At 41.2% G+C, this 14,986-nt stretch overlaps 2 protein-coding genes across 2 annotated transcripts in view; one reads left to right on the plus strand and one right to left on the minus strand.

The window, feature by feature from the left end:
- The window catches only part of glt8d1 (glycosyltransferase 8 domain containing 1), a 24,276-nt gene extending 19,053 nt beyond the window's left edge, over positions 1-5,223 (minus strand). The window contains exons 1-2 of the mRNA XM_059944669.1: positions 3,580-5,223; positions 2,563-2,678 (exon numbers count right to left, since the gene is read on the minus strand). The gene's annotated coding sequence lies outside the window, so the exon portion shown is untranslated. The remainder of the gene's footprint in view (positions 1-2,562; positions 2,679-3,579) is intronic.
- spcs1 (signal peptidase complex subunit 1) lies at positions 2,775-14,964 on the plus strand. Its single transcript, XM_059944670.1, has 4 exons — positions 2,775-2,934; positions 5,773-5,832; positions 5,909-5,995; positions 14,785-14,964. The coding sequence occupies exons 1-4, from the start codon at positions 2,899-2,901 to the stop codon at positions 14,899-14,901; spliced, it is 300 nt and encodes a 99-aa protein (XP_059800653.1). The 5' UTR covers positions 2,775-2,898; the 3' UTR covers positions 14,902-14,964.
- Positions 14,965-14,986: the final 22 nt, after the last annotated feature.

A 14,986-nucleotide genomic window follows, 5' to 3' on the forward strand; every position in this document is an offset into this window, starting at 1 on the left:
GGTACATCATGTAAGATATTAAGAAACAAAAACAGAATTCTATTATTCAGATCCTCTGACCGGATCACACCATATTTCTCTATTGCCCTAACATCCAAAACTCTATTGATTTTTATGTTGAATAAACTCAATGCCTTAGCTTCTATTGCCCTTTTCGGCAGAGAATTACAAAGAAAGACTCAAATACTCTAAGAAATCTATTCTCAAGTCCCTTATTTTGAGACTGTGCACCAGGTTCTAAATAACCCAGACAGAAAAAAATCAAAACTGTACCTCATTATCAAGACTTTTAAGAACTTTGAATGAATGACACCAACTTTCAGTTTCTAAAACTCAACAAACATATAGACCCACTCTGCTTAATTTCTCACAGGAAAAGCCTGATCAACTTTCATCATAGCCCCACTAATTATACACTATCTGAAAACAGCAGGAGTTTAAATGGCTATTTATGTAGGAAGAAGATGGCTAAGGCAGGTGTACGACCTCTAGAGAATAAGGCTGGTGAATTAATAACAGGGAAAAATAGGCAGATAAGTCAAATCAATTTCTCACATTAGTCTTCACTGTGGAGGATACTGCAAATATCCCCAAGATAACATGTTCTAATTTCAAATAATGGAAAGGAATTTGTGAAAAATCCCAATCACAGGGATAAAGTATTAAAGAAACAGAGCATTTTAAAAGCAGACAGATCAGGGCAATTACATGGCCTGTACCCATGAGTTTTAGAGGAAGCGGATACAAAGAGAGTGGAACTTTTCAAAATTCTCCAAGTTCCAGAAAAGCACCAGAAGATTGTAACACAACTAATGTAACTCCTTTATTCACTAAACAGAGGAAGATGGATAGTGGGGAAACTAAAAGCCAGATGACAACATTTATTGTTGGCACCAGAATAAGGAATCAAGAAGTAATAGCTAATCATTTAGGAAAAATTAGTATAGTCACAGAATAGCACAGTACACTATAGGCCCTTCAGCCCATGATGTAATGCCAAACTTTAACTTACTCCAAGATCAATTTAACACTTTCCTCCCATAGCCCTCCATTTTCCTTTCATCATGTGTCTATCAAACCTCTTAATGTGTCTACTGCCCTCAGCAGAGCCTTCTAGACACTTACCACTCTGTGTAAAATAAACTCTTTACCTTCCTCTAATCACCCTAGATACAGGTCTTTTTGTATTAGCCATTGCCATCTTGGGAAAAGGTGCTGACTGCTTACTCTATTTATGCCTCTTAGCACCTTACATTCCTCCAGCAAGTCTCCTCTGATCCTCTTTCACTCCAAGGAGAAAAGCCCTTGCTTGTTCAACCTTTCCTCATAAGAAATATTATCTAATTTTGACAGATCCTGGTATATTTAAAGCTTCCACATCCTTCTTATACTGAGGCAACCAGAACTGAATACGATACTCCAAAGTGTGTGGTTCAACCAGAGTTTTTTTACAGCTGCAATATAACTTTGTGACTCTTGAACTCAGTCCCACGGCAAACAAAGGCCAACACACCATATGTCTTCTTAACCACCCAATCAATTTGCACAGCAGCTTTAAGGGATCTATGGACTTGGACTCCAAGATCCCTCTATACCTCCACATTGATTAAAATCCTGCCATTAACTTTGTACTTTGCCATCAAGTTTGACCTTCCAAAATGCAGCACTTCACTCTCTTATGGGTTGAACTCAATTCTGAAAGGTACATCATGTCTGATAGGTATGCAGAAATCTTTGAGGACAAGGACAGTTGATAGAGGGGTATCTGTTGATGTGGTGTACCTAGAATTCCAAAACAGGCAATTGACAAGGACATGAACAAGGGGACATGGCTGCAAAATAAGAGTCTTATTTGAAACTGAGGAGCGGAGAAACTTATTCTCTCAGATAGTAGTGAATCTTTGGATTCTCTGCTTGAGAGTAGTAAAGGTCAGATCATTGGATAATATTTAAGGTGGAGATAATTAAATATGAGAAAGATCACAGAATTGAGAAACGAGCAGAGGAAAAGGACTGAGGCCAGCAGTGTTTTAGGTGGATGCTATCATTTCATGTTGTCAATTTATGCCCAATAACATTTTAAGAGATGACACAAACTTTCCCACAGAGCTCGAAGTCATCTTTTTAACTGCCAACATTATTAATTCTCATCCTACTTGTTGCACCACACCAAACAATGCTAAGTTAATGTGGCTGCTTGGTTGATTTAGGAGGCGTGTTTTGGTCCCTACAATTTTTTGCAAGAGTAATTTCAAATCGTGAGATTACTACACAACTGCAACTTATTTCAGCACTCTCGGAGCACAAAATTATCACGAAAACTGCACTGGCGAAGCATTTGTCATACCTTCTTCAAAAGGATAATATATAAATTACTGTAGAAAAATGTCGTTTATCTTTGGCAGGAGAACACAGTGTGAGGACTCCAATGACTGCACACGTTTCCAGAGAAACATCCATTAAATTAAAATCAATGTCGACAGCCATCGTGCAAAAGATAAGCAGCTCAGAAACCAACACAAAAACAGCAGTAAGCATTTTAAAAAGAAAGTAATACTTCACCTATATCACGAAGTTGTGAATTAACAGCCGCCAACTGCCAACTCAACATAAGACAACACAGGCAGTCCTTAACAATCCTAGGCGCCCACTTCATTGCCTGAATCACTCATGGTCGTCTAACAAACACAATGAGTACGAATATGTGTCACTTTAGATTTATTTCGGGCAAAATCTTGCCGATCATTGTATTGTAATCATTAAAAACAGCAATGTGCAGGCGGTAGTTAGACTGCTCGTTGCTAAGGTGATGACGTTTCCTTAAGGCAGCTCCTGGCCCAGGCTGTGAGTGGCAAAGCGGGAAGAGCTGCTGGGCCGCCGGTGGCAATCGCTCTAAAGATGCTTTCCTACTTGAAGTCGCTGCCGACCCACATGGTGAGGAGGATTACCAGAAATACGCGAGGTTTGGGCTGCGGACGGGCCTTCGGGCGTTTGTTTGTGCGGTTGATTTCAAGCACCGAGTGTGTTTTTAAGCCGATATTAAAGCTCTAAACTTGGGGGGGGGGGGGGAGAACAGTTCTCTTTAAATATACGTTTGAAAGGAAAGTTGTACAGGGCAGCGGGATTAATAGAGGGTGCCTGATCATTGATATAAATCCTGTTTAAATTCAGGCTGGCTGCTTTCTGGTAGCTTTAAATGGTCATTAAAGAAATCCAAGTCAAAGATTGGGTTGAGCATTCACTACAACCACTCAGAATGAGGTAATATACGTATTTCCTCTACCGCTAACATGCGTGGAATTGAACAATGTATCAAAGAGTGGTTTTTTTCATGTATTGGAGAGGGGGTGCTGCTGCATCTTAAAGAAGCATAGAAAACCTTCAGCACAACAGGCCCTTCGGCCCACAGAGCTGTGCCGAACGTGTCCCTAGCTTAGATATTACTAGGCTTACTTCTATTTTTCTAAGCTCCATGTACCTATCCAAAAGTCTTAAAAGACCCTGTCGTATCCGCCTCCACCACCGTTGCCAGCAGCCCCATTCCACGCACTCACCACTCTTGAGTAAAAAAAAACTTACCCTGACATCTTCTCTTTACCTACTCCCCAGCACCTTAAAACTATGTCCTCTCGTGTTAGCCATCTCGGCCTGGGGTAAAGCCTGATTATCCACACGGTCAATGCCTCTTATTATCTTGTTTACCTACTGCGTATGGCTTAGCCAGTAGCACGGGGATGAATCAACAAAATGGCGAGACTGCATAGTTTACAACAGAAACCCGTTCATCTCAAGACATACTCTGCTGAACACCGCAACAGAGCTGCTCCTTCAGTACTTACACGGTCTGCTCTATGCAGCAGTGAAACATTCATTGCATCATAATTTCCCACGTGTAAATGGGTTGCATACTGGAGTCAATTACATGCATTGTGTGAAAGTTAGTCATACAGTGTAGAAACAGCCCCATTGACCCACTGTATCTGTGCAGACCAAGAAGTACCTACCTACTGAATGCTTATATAAATGAAATAAAATGAACCATGGTCCATTTTCTAGTTTTCATCTTTCAGCTACAGAGAAAAATGGGGAAAACACCATCAGATTCACGCATGTTGAGTTGGTATATAGTCAGCCCTCCTTATCCGCGAGTTCCGCGTGCACGAATTCAACCAACCACGAATCGAGAAAACCCGGAAGGGCTCTTCCAGCACTTGTTGTTCGAGCGTGTACAGACTTTTTTTTTCTTGTCATTATTCCCTAAACAATGCGGTATAACAACTATTTTACATAGCATTTACATTGTATTATAAGTAATCTAGAGATGATTTAAAGTATACGGGAGGATGTGTGTAGGTTACCGTGGATCGGGATCGAAAAAAGATAGGAAGTTCTCTTACTAAGTAAGTCAGAACAGGTATATCCGGTATTACTTAGCAGAAGTTAGTCAAACGTTTGTCTTAGTATATAGCATATATTTTACCTTTCTATGCATATAAAACACTTAAGAATGTATGTTTCAGCGCCGGGCTCTGGAAGTTCCCAAGTTTGAAGCAGTGACAGACCACTCCCAAGCACGTTCTCCTTCCGTGCCTGGTTGATGTGGAGGATTAAAAAACCCAAAATCCAATAATTAAACCACTGTGTTGCTTAGTAATAATTGTAGCTTTCATTGGGGCAGGGCCTTTCACATTTTATCCTTTAAAATTGTTCTGATCATTGACTGACTGTAGCCTAACGCTTTTCCAATAACAGATGGCATTTCGTCTCTTTCTAATCACTATTATTTCCACCTTATTTTCAATCGTGATCGTGATTATTTTCGTGAACAGAAACACTGCGGATTCAGGGCTGCGCCGGGTCCTAATGTCCACTGCACTGAGACAGGTGAAATAAGGTCTGGGGTTCCGCTGGGTCCTAAGGTCCACTGAATTGATACAAGTTGAATAAGAGACTTGAGCATCCGTTGTTTTTGGTATCCGCGAGGGGTCCGGGAACCAATCCCTCGCGGATAAGGAGGGCAAACTGTACTGTTAAACCATACCCACAACACCATAATCTCATGTGAGTTACACCGTAAACACCCTAATTGAGAACCTTTTTTTTAAACCAGAAAGCAATCCAGCCATATGGGAATGAACTGAAAGATTTTCTGCATCAAATGGTCATGGGCAGTTGTAATTTTTAAAGCCTTTGGGTTTACGGCAAAAATGAATAATCTGCCCTGTTCTCCACTCTCAGGTAGACTGAGTGAGATAATGGCCAGAATCGTTTTCACAATGTCTGTCATATGACTGCTGGCAAAAGAACAAGAACAGAAAAATATTTGGTAAAACAGGAGACAGTACAGCATATGAATACAGATTTGTTTTAGGTTTTTGCTAATGTAGACCAGTAAATTTAAAAAAAGACCAACTTGATCAGTCCTCAAAAAAGATGTGCTCTAAAAATATGACATTTTAATTTGCATTTTTTTTCTAAATAAACATGAGGATGTTGTTAAACTTTAGTAAATACAATTTAGATTTTCTTGTTATAAATACATTAATACTGCCTATTAAGAACAGTAAAATTTTATTCTTTTAACATAAATATTTAACATATTTTAATGGATTTAGCTTGATGTTTAATAGACAATTAAATCTCTTTTTGAATTTAGTATTGTGGGACTTTTGTTATGGATTAGTCAGAAGTGTAATATGCAAATCTTGAATTTTTGAATTATATTAATTAACATGATATTCATTTGCTGATGTATATAACTTTTATTTGTAGGACTATAAGGGACAACAGTTAGCGGAACTAACTTTCCAACGAGTAATCATTGCGTCTGCTGTAAGTATATTTATGAATTGTTAAAGATTATCTTGATTTTTGAGTTGGAAATTACAGTACGTATTTTCTTTAATAGATTATTGGCTTCATTTATGGTTACATAATTGAACAGTTTGGATGGACTGTTTACATAGTTCTGGCTGGTTTTGCCATTTCGTGCTTGGTAAGTTAAATTTTTTCTTGTCAAAATGCTAATTGTAAATTGACTTGGACATTTTAACAATTACATTATTTGATCTCATAAATGAGCATTTTGGGTTTAGCAAATATGTTTATCATATTTTAGAAACAATTCTGACATGACTGAAATGAACCTTAGAATAAAAGATTTACATTCACAGTTTAAAAAAAATCAGATTAGCAAATGAAAACTCAGTACTTAAAGTTACCTGATTATTATTGCCAAAAGTAACATGCAGCTTTGATACAGATCAGTGGTACATTTGATTCTTGTTCAAAGCAGAATTAGTTCAACTCATTTGGCTGCGAGAAAGGAGTTAATTCATTGTGTGCTACTGAATTGCACTGAAGCTTCAGTAAAGCAGGGAAGAAAACTAAACAATATTTGTGTTATATTTCTAAGATTTGATCAACCAGTTCATTTTGGTCTTTTATTGTACTCCTAATGTCTATTATTTTATTTCCTGTCTGAAGACTTTCTTGGGGATTAATTATTAGTTTATGAATTATTTTTGTCATCCAATGTTTAATACCTTGTGTTGGATACCCAGTGGTCCTTTTTGCCTGTGTTAGGCCTATATGTCGCTAAATGTCTTTTAAATGTTGAAATTATATTTGCCTGCACTACTTCCTGTAGCAACTCATTGCATATATCTACCACCTTCTGTGAAGGAAAACTTGCCCTCCAGTCCCTTATTAAATTTTCCCCTCCCACCTTAGATACTCTATTGATCTCAAAGGAAATTAGTGTCACAGTAGTATCACTAGTGCATAGATATACAAATTTTAGAAGTGAGAAAGAATATTTAAAAAAAAATCTCAAACCATATAACCATATAACAATCACAGCACGGAAACAGGCCATCTTGGCCCTCCTAGTCCATGCCGAACTCTTAATCTCACCTAGTCCCACCTACCCGCACTCAGCCCATAACCCTCCACTCCTTTCCTGTCCATATACCTATCCAATTTTACCTTAAATGACACAACTGAACTGGCCTCTACTACTTCTACAAGAAGCTCATTCCACACAGCTATCACTGAGTAAAGAAATACCCCCTCGTGTTTCCCTTAAACTTCTGCCCCCTAACTCTCAAATCATGTCCTCTAGTTTGAATCTCCCCTACTCTCAATGGAAACAGCCTGTTCACGTCAACTCTATCTATCCCTCTCAAAATTTTAAATACCTCGATCAAATCCCCCCTCAACCTTCTACGCTCCAATGAATAGAGACCTAACTTGTTCAACCTTCCTCTGTAACTTAAGTGCTGAAACCCAGGTAACATCCTAGTAAATCATCTCTGCACTCTCTCTAATTTATTGATATCTTTTCTATAATTCGGTGACCAGAACTGCACACAATATTCCAAATTTGGCCTTACCAATGCCTTGTACAACTTTAGCATTACATCCCAACTTCTGTACTCAATGCTTTGATTTATAAAGGCCAGCGTTCCAAAAGCCGTCTTCACCACCCTATCTACATGAGACTCCACTTTCAGGGAACTATGCACAGTTATTCCTAGATCTCTCTGTTCCTCTTCATTCCTCAATGCCCTACCATTTACTCTGTATGTTCTATTTGGATTATTCCTGCCAAAATGTAGAACCTCACACTTCTCAGCATTAAACTCCATCTGCCAACGTTCAGCCCATTCTTCTAACCGGCATAAATCTCCCTGCAAGCTTTGAAAATCCACCTCATTATCCACAACACCTCCTACCTTAGTATCATCGGCATACTTACTAATCCAATTTACCACCCCATCATCCAGATCATTTATGTATATTACAAACAACATTGGGCCCAAAACAGATCCCTGAGGCACCCCGCTAGTCACCGGCCTCCATCCCGATAAACAATTATCCACCACTACTCTCTGGCATCTCCCATCTAGCCACTGTTGAATCCATTTTATTACTCCAGCATTAATACCTAACGACTGAACCTTCTTAACTAACCTTCCATGTGGAACTTTGTCAAAGGCTTTGCTGAAGTCCATATAGACTACATCCACTGCCTTACCCTCGTCAACATTCCTCGTAACTTCTTCAAAAAATTCAATAAGGTTTGTCAAACATGACCTTCCACGCACAAATCCATGCTGGCTACTTCTAATCAGATCCCGTCTATCCAGATAATTATAAATACTATCTCTAAGAATACTTTCCATTAATTTACCCACCACTGATGTCAAACTGACAGGTCTATAATTGCTAGGCTTCCTTCTAGAACCCTTTTTAAACAATGGAACCACATGAGCAATACGCCAATCCTCCGGCACAATCCCCGTTTCTAATGACATATTAAAGATCTCCGTCAGATCTCCTGCTATTTCTACACAAACTTCCCTCAAGGTCCTGGGGAATATCCTGTCAGGACCCGGAGATTTATCCACTTTTAAATTTCTTAAAAGCGCCAGTACCTCCACCTCTTTAATTGTCATAGGTTCCATAACTTCCTTACTTGTTTCCCACACCTTAGACAATTCAATATCCTTCTCCTTAGTGAATACCGAAGAGAAGAAATCGTTCAAAATCTCTCCCATCTCCCTCAGCTCCACATATAGCTGACCACTCTGATTCTCTAAGGGGCCAATTTTATCCCTCACTATCCTCTTGCTTTTAATATAACTGTAGAAACCTTTCGGATTTACTTTCACCTTATTTGCCAAACCAACCTCGTATCTTCTTTTAGCTTTTCTAATCTCTTTCTTAAGATTTCTTTTACAGTAAAACAAGAAGGTGTCATCACTTCCCCGGCTGTAGGTTGACTCCTTATAGAGCCTAAAGGTCAAGGGTAAAAGTGACCTCATAGCACTCTTTGGAGCAGCGCCAGTTGTCTTAGCCCATTACTGAAACTGCTGCTCTGTTCAACCACGCATAGGGTGAGAAACATTGTCCAAAATTGCCAGGGTTTTCTGTAGGGTCTTCTACCACAGTCTCTCATGTGTCCAGTTTGACTCTAGTAACAGAGGCAGCCTTTCTAATCTGTTTATTGAGCCTGTTGGCATCATCCATGTTGATGCTATTGCCCCGCACACCACCGCATGGAAGATTGTACTGGTGACAACACACTGGTAGAACATGTGAAGGAGAGGCCTGCATACTCCAAAGGACCTCAGTCTCCTCAGGAAGTGGAGGTGACTCTGGCCCTTTTTGTACACAGTCTCTGTGTTGGTGCTCCACTCAAGTCTCACATCCAGGTACTCTGTTGTGGTGGGGACCTACATGTCCTCACCGTCAGTAATAACAAGGAGCAGTGCAGGCTTAGTCTTCCTAAAGTCCATCACCATCTCCTTTGTCTTACTGATGTTGAGCTGCAGATGATTCAGCTTGCACCATTTGACAAAGTCCTTCACCAGGACCCTGTATTCATACTCCTGTCCTCACTTTATACACCCGAACTATTGCTAAATCATCAGACAATTTCTGCAGGTGACATGACTCAGTGTTGTATCTAAAGTCCAAGGTATACAGGAAAGGCGGCAGTCGATACGGTCCCCTGTGGGGCCCCAGTGTTGCTTATGACCATGTCTGACACACAGCTCTCAAGCCGTACAAACTACGGTCTGCCAGTCAGGTAGTCCATTATCCTGGATACAATGTAAGTGCTAACCTGCATTGAATGGAGCTTTTCCCCCAGCAATGAGGGCTGAGTAGTATTGAAGGCACTTGAGAAATCAAAAAACATGATCCTCATGGTGCTACCCTGCTTATTGAAATGGGAGTAGGCTGTGTTCAGCAGATAGATGACAGCATCAACTCCTGTGTGCTCCTGGTAGACAAACTGCAGGAGATTGAGGCCTTATTTGACCAGGGGTCAGAGGTGAGCCAGGACTAGAGTTTCCTTATGATCTTCATGATGTGTGAGGTCAGGGTCACTGGATGGTGGTCATTCAAAACTTTCAGTTAACCCTACCTGGTTACTGGGACTCCACATGATGATTTTCCACACAGTTGGGACCCTATCCAGGCTGAGACTCAGACTGAAAACGCTCTGGAGAACTCCTTACAGTTGCTCAGCAAACTCCTTCAGGGCCTTGGGGTTCACACTACCTGGTCCCAAAGCTTTGCTGAGTGTGAGTTTCCCCAGAGCCCTTCTCACCTGCTTTGCGAAAGTGTGTCCATGGTGAATGAGTTGCTGGAAGTTGGGGGCTGGGGGGGGGCGGGTTGGGGTGAAGTTTGGGACGATAGCAGTTGGTATGTGGAGGTGTGGATGGTAGTTTCAGGGCGAGAGAATCCAAACATTGGTAGCCTGTGTTGTCATCCACGTGTTCTCTGGGGAGGGGAGGCATTGGTGCTGAGGGAGCAGAGGGTATCGGCACCTGGACTAGTGTGCTGAGAGGGGATGTGAACAGGAGCGCAATTGTCAAGCCTATTGAAGAATTGATTTAACTCATTAGCCCATTCACGGCTATATTTTGAGGCTCTGCAGCTAGGCTGATTGAAGCCTGTGATGTTCTTCATGCCTCTCCGTACCTCCGGTGTGCTACTCTGCCCAAGCTTGTTCTCCATCTCTCCCCTATATACCTCTTAGGCCACCTTGATCTTCTGCTTTAGCTCCCTCTGTACATGTTTCAATTCCTCCCTGTCATCTGATCTAAAGGCTTTCTTTGTGGTTAAAAAGAGACTAGATCACTGGTGACGCATGGTTTGCTGTTGAGAGAAGCAGTGAACTGTCCTAGATGGTATTACAGTGTACACACAAGTTGAAGGAGCCAATAATGCAATTAGTACATTAATGTCCTCCCCATATAACTCACAAAGCACATTACAGTCAGTAACATCAAAGCAGACATTCAAGGTCTCAAAGGCCTCAGGAGACAATTTCCTTGCTATCTTGGTGGTAGACCATTTCTATGCCCTCTAGTTTTAAACTGTGCTACTTTGTGGGGAGAAAAGCCTAACCATCAAACTTATCTATATCCCTCATGATTTATAAAACCACCCTCAGCTTTTTTTTTATTCCAGGAAACAGTCCTAGCCTGTCTAATCTGTCCTTGTAGCTCAAACCCTCTACTGCCGTCAACATCCTTGTGTATTTTTGCTATACCCTCTCCAGTTGAATCGCATACTTCCTATGGTATGTTGACCAGAACTGCATACAATGTTCAGGATGTAATCTCATCAATGTACTATACAGCTGTAATATGTCATCCAATCATAGTGGAGAGTGTCCCAATCTGATGAAGGCAAGCATGCCATGTTCATTCCTCAATTGATGCCCACTTCCTGTTCTACAAAATATACCAGGCTTTGTAATTTGCTGTGCAAGTCTTGCCCAGATCAACTTCCCAAAATGCACCTCTTCTCACTTGTCTGAATTTAAATTCCATCTGCCATTCCTATGGCCATTTTCCCTGATGACCTGATCCTGTTTTAACCTTAGACAACCTTCTCCACTGTTCACCACACCACCAGTATCGGTGTTGTTTGCAAATGTACTAATTGTATTACTACATTCTCATCCATGTCATTAATATACATGATAAATAACAGGAGACCCAATATATGTGCTGCAGGCCTCCAATCTGAAAAGCAATTCTCCACTACCACCCTCGGACTCCTTCCGCCAAGCTAATTTTGTATCTCACAAAGTATACTGCAGATGCTGTGGTCAAATCAACACATACAAACAAGCTGGATGAACTCAGCAGGTCAGGCAGCATCTGTTGAAAGGAGCAGTCAATGTTTCGGGCCGAGACCCTTCGTCAGGACTAAAGAAGGGGAAGGGAGAGTGGGGGAATACCGGAAGTTGCAGAATTCGATGTTCATACCAAGAGGCTGGAGACTACCCAGACAGTACCCTCCGGATCAAGCATATTATCCTCTGCAACTTCTGCTACCTTCAACAGGACCCCATCACTAAGCACATCTTTCCCTCTTTACCCCTCTCTGCTTTTCACAGGGATCATTCCCTCCGTGACTGCCTGGTCCACACATTCCTCCCCACAGATCTCCCACCTGGCACTTATCCCTGCAAGCGTAAGTGCTACACCTGTCCCTACACCTCATCTCTTACCACCATTCAGGGCCCCAAACAGTCCTTCCAGGTGAGGCAACACTTCACTTGTGAGTCTGTTGGGGTAAATCTATTGCATCCGGTGTGACCTCCTCTACATCAGCGAGACCCAACGCAGATTGGGGGACTGCTTCGTTGAGCACCTCCGCTCCGTCCATCAAGACAGACAGGATCTCCTGGTTGCCACCCACTTCAACTCTCCTTCACATTCCCATTTGGATATGTCCATACATGGCCTCCTCTACTGTCATGATGAGGCCAAATTCAGGTTGGAGGAGCAACACCTCATATACCGTCTGGGTAGTCTCCAGCCCCTTGGTACGAACATCAAATTCTCCAACTTCCGGTAATTCCCTCCCTCTCCCTTCCCCTATCACACTTTCACTCTGCCTCCCCTTCTAGCTGCCTATCACCTCTCATGATTCTGCTTTCTTAGACTACCCATAGTGCTTTCCCCTTACATTCCTCCTTCACCCCTCCTGCCTATCCCCTCCCTGTTTTCCCTACTCAGCCCCTTGATCTTTTCTCTGATTGGTTTTTCACCTGCACCTTCCCCCTCCCCCCACCTTCTTTATAGGGCCCCTGACGAAGGGTCTTGGCCCGAAACATTGACTGCTCCTTTCAATGGATGCTGCCCAACCTGCTGAGTTCCTCCAGCTTGTTTGTACGTGTTAATTTTGTAACTACAAACACCATTTCCAGAAAAGTTGGGATATTTTCCAAAATGCAATAAAAACAAAAATCTGTGATATGTTAACTCACGTGAACCCTTATTTAACTGACAAAAGTAAAAAAAAGATTTTCAATAGTTTTACTAACTTAATTGTATTTTGTAAATATACACAAATTTAGAATTTGATGGCTACAACACACTCAACAAAAATTGGGACAGAATTAAAATAAGATTGAAAAGTGCACAGAATATTCAAGTAACACCGGTTTGGAAGACTCCACATTAAGCAGGCTAATTGGTATCAGGTGAGGTATCATGACTGGGTATAAAAGTAGCGTCCATCAAAGGCTCAGTCTTTGCAAGCAAGGATGGGTCGTGGCTCACCCCTTTGTGCCAAAATTCATGAGAGAATTGTTAGACAGTTCAAAAGGAACATTTCCCAATGCAAGATTGCAGAGAATTTAGGTCTTTCAACACCTACAGTACATAATATTGTGAAAAGATTCAAAGAATTCAGAGACATCTCTGCGTAAAGGGCAAGGTCGGAAACCACTGTTGAATGCGCGTGATCTTTGAGCCCTCAGGCGGCACTGCCTAAGAAACTGTCATGCTACTGTGACAATTATAGCCACCTGGGCTCGGGAGTACTTCGGAAAACCATTGTCACTTAACACAGTCTGTCATTGCATCCAGAAATGCAACTTGAAACTGTATTACGCAAGGAGGAAGCCATACGTCAACTCTATGCAGAAATGCTGGCGAGTTCTCTGGGCCCGAGCTCATCTCAGATGGACCGAAATAATGTGGAACCGTGTGCTGTGGTCAGATGAGTCCACATTTCAGCTAGTTTTCGGAAAAAATGGTCGTCGAGTTCTTCGTGCCAAAGATGAAAACGACCATCCTGATTGTTATCAGTGAAAGGTGCAAAAGCCAGCATCTGTGATGGTATGGGGGTGCATCAGTGCCCATGGCATGGGTGAGTTGCATGTATGTGAAGGTACCATTGACTCAGAGGCTTATATTAGGATTTTAGAGAGACATATGTTGCCATCAAGGCGACGTCTCTTTCCGGGACGTACATGCTTATTTCAGCAGGACAATGCCAGACCACATTCTGCACGGGTTACAACAGCGTGGCTTTGCAGACACAGAGTGCGTGTGCTTGACTGGCCTGCTGCCAGTCCAGATCTATCTCCTATTGAAAATGTATGGCGCATCATGAAGAGGAGAATCAGACAATGGAGACCATGGACTGTTGAGCAGCTGAAGTCTTATATCAAGCAAGAATGGACAAAATTTTCAATTGCAAATCTGCTACAATTAGTATCCTCCGTTCCAAAATGATTAAAAAGTGTTATTAAAAGGAAAGGTGATGTAACACAATGGTAAACATGCCTCTGTCCCAACTTTTGTTGAGTGTGTTGCAGCCATCAAATTCTAAATTTGTGTATATTTACAAAATACAATTAAGTTGGTCAGTAAAACTATTGAAAATCTTTTCTCTGTACTTTTGTCAGTTAAATATAGGTTCACATGAATTAACATCACAGATTTTTGTTTTTATTGCATTTTGGAAAATACCCTAACTTTTCTGGAAATGGGATTTGTAATTGACTAACTCGCTTTAGATTCTCTTTCACATCTGGACCAGTCTGCCATTACCAAGTTCTATATAGAAAATGTCTCCTGCCCTGCCCTCATTGACTCTCTTGGTTACATTAAAAAAAATCATTCTGTTGTCTTAAAACCTTGCTTATTTTACTCTTCCTCTTCCTTGCCTAGTTGGCTGTTCACATTCAGCTTGATTCCCTTCAGTCTTAAGATGCTGAGGAAAGTACCATGCAGAAGTTTTAAAGGCATCAGATCTCCTCAACTAATCATAGGAATGAACCACCAAATTAAATGTCTTGTATATTCAAAGATGAATTGGATGCTTGGCATATTTTCACTGTCTATCAGTATTAAGAAGAGATAAAAGTTCAGCTTTATATTAATCAGTTGCTAATTTTTGCTAACAGTGCAGTCCAAAAATTGGCACTGTCATTGGTTAACTGTAATTTTTACATTTTTTCAGCTAACACTCCCTCCATGGCCTATGTATCGTAAAAACCCATTGAATTGGCAGCCAGCAGTGGAGCCTGAGGAGAAGAAGGCAATTGAGTCTGTCAAGAAGCCTAAAAAGCATAAATAATATCACATCACGAGCACATTGTTGGCTTTTATTGCTAAATAAAGTTTGTTGAATCAAAATGTACTGTTTTGTAGTTTGGTTCATT

Source organism: Hypanus sabinus, chromosome 19 (genome assembly GCF_030144855.1).
Source record: "Hypanus sabinus isolate sHypSab1 chromosome 19, sHypSab1.hap1, whole genome shotgun sequence".
NCBI classification, from domain to species: domain Eukaryota; kingdom Metazoa; phylum Chordata; class Chondrichthyes; order Myliobatiformes; family Dasyatidae; genus Hypanus; species Hypanus sabinus.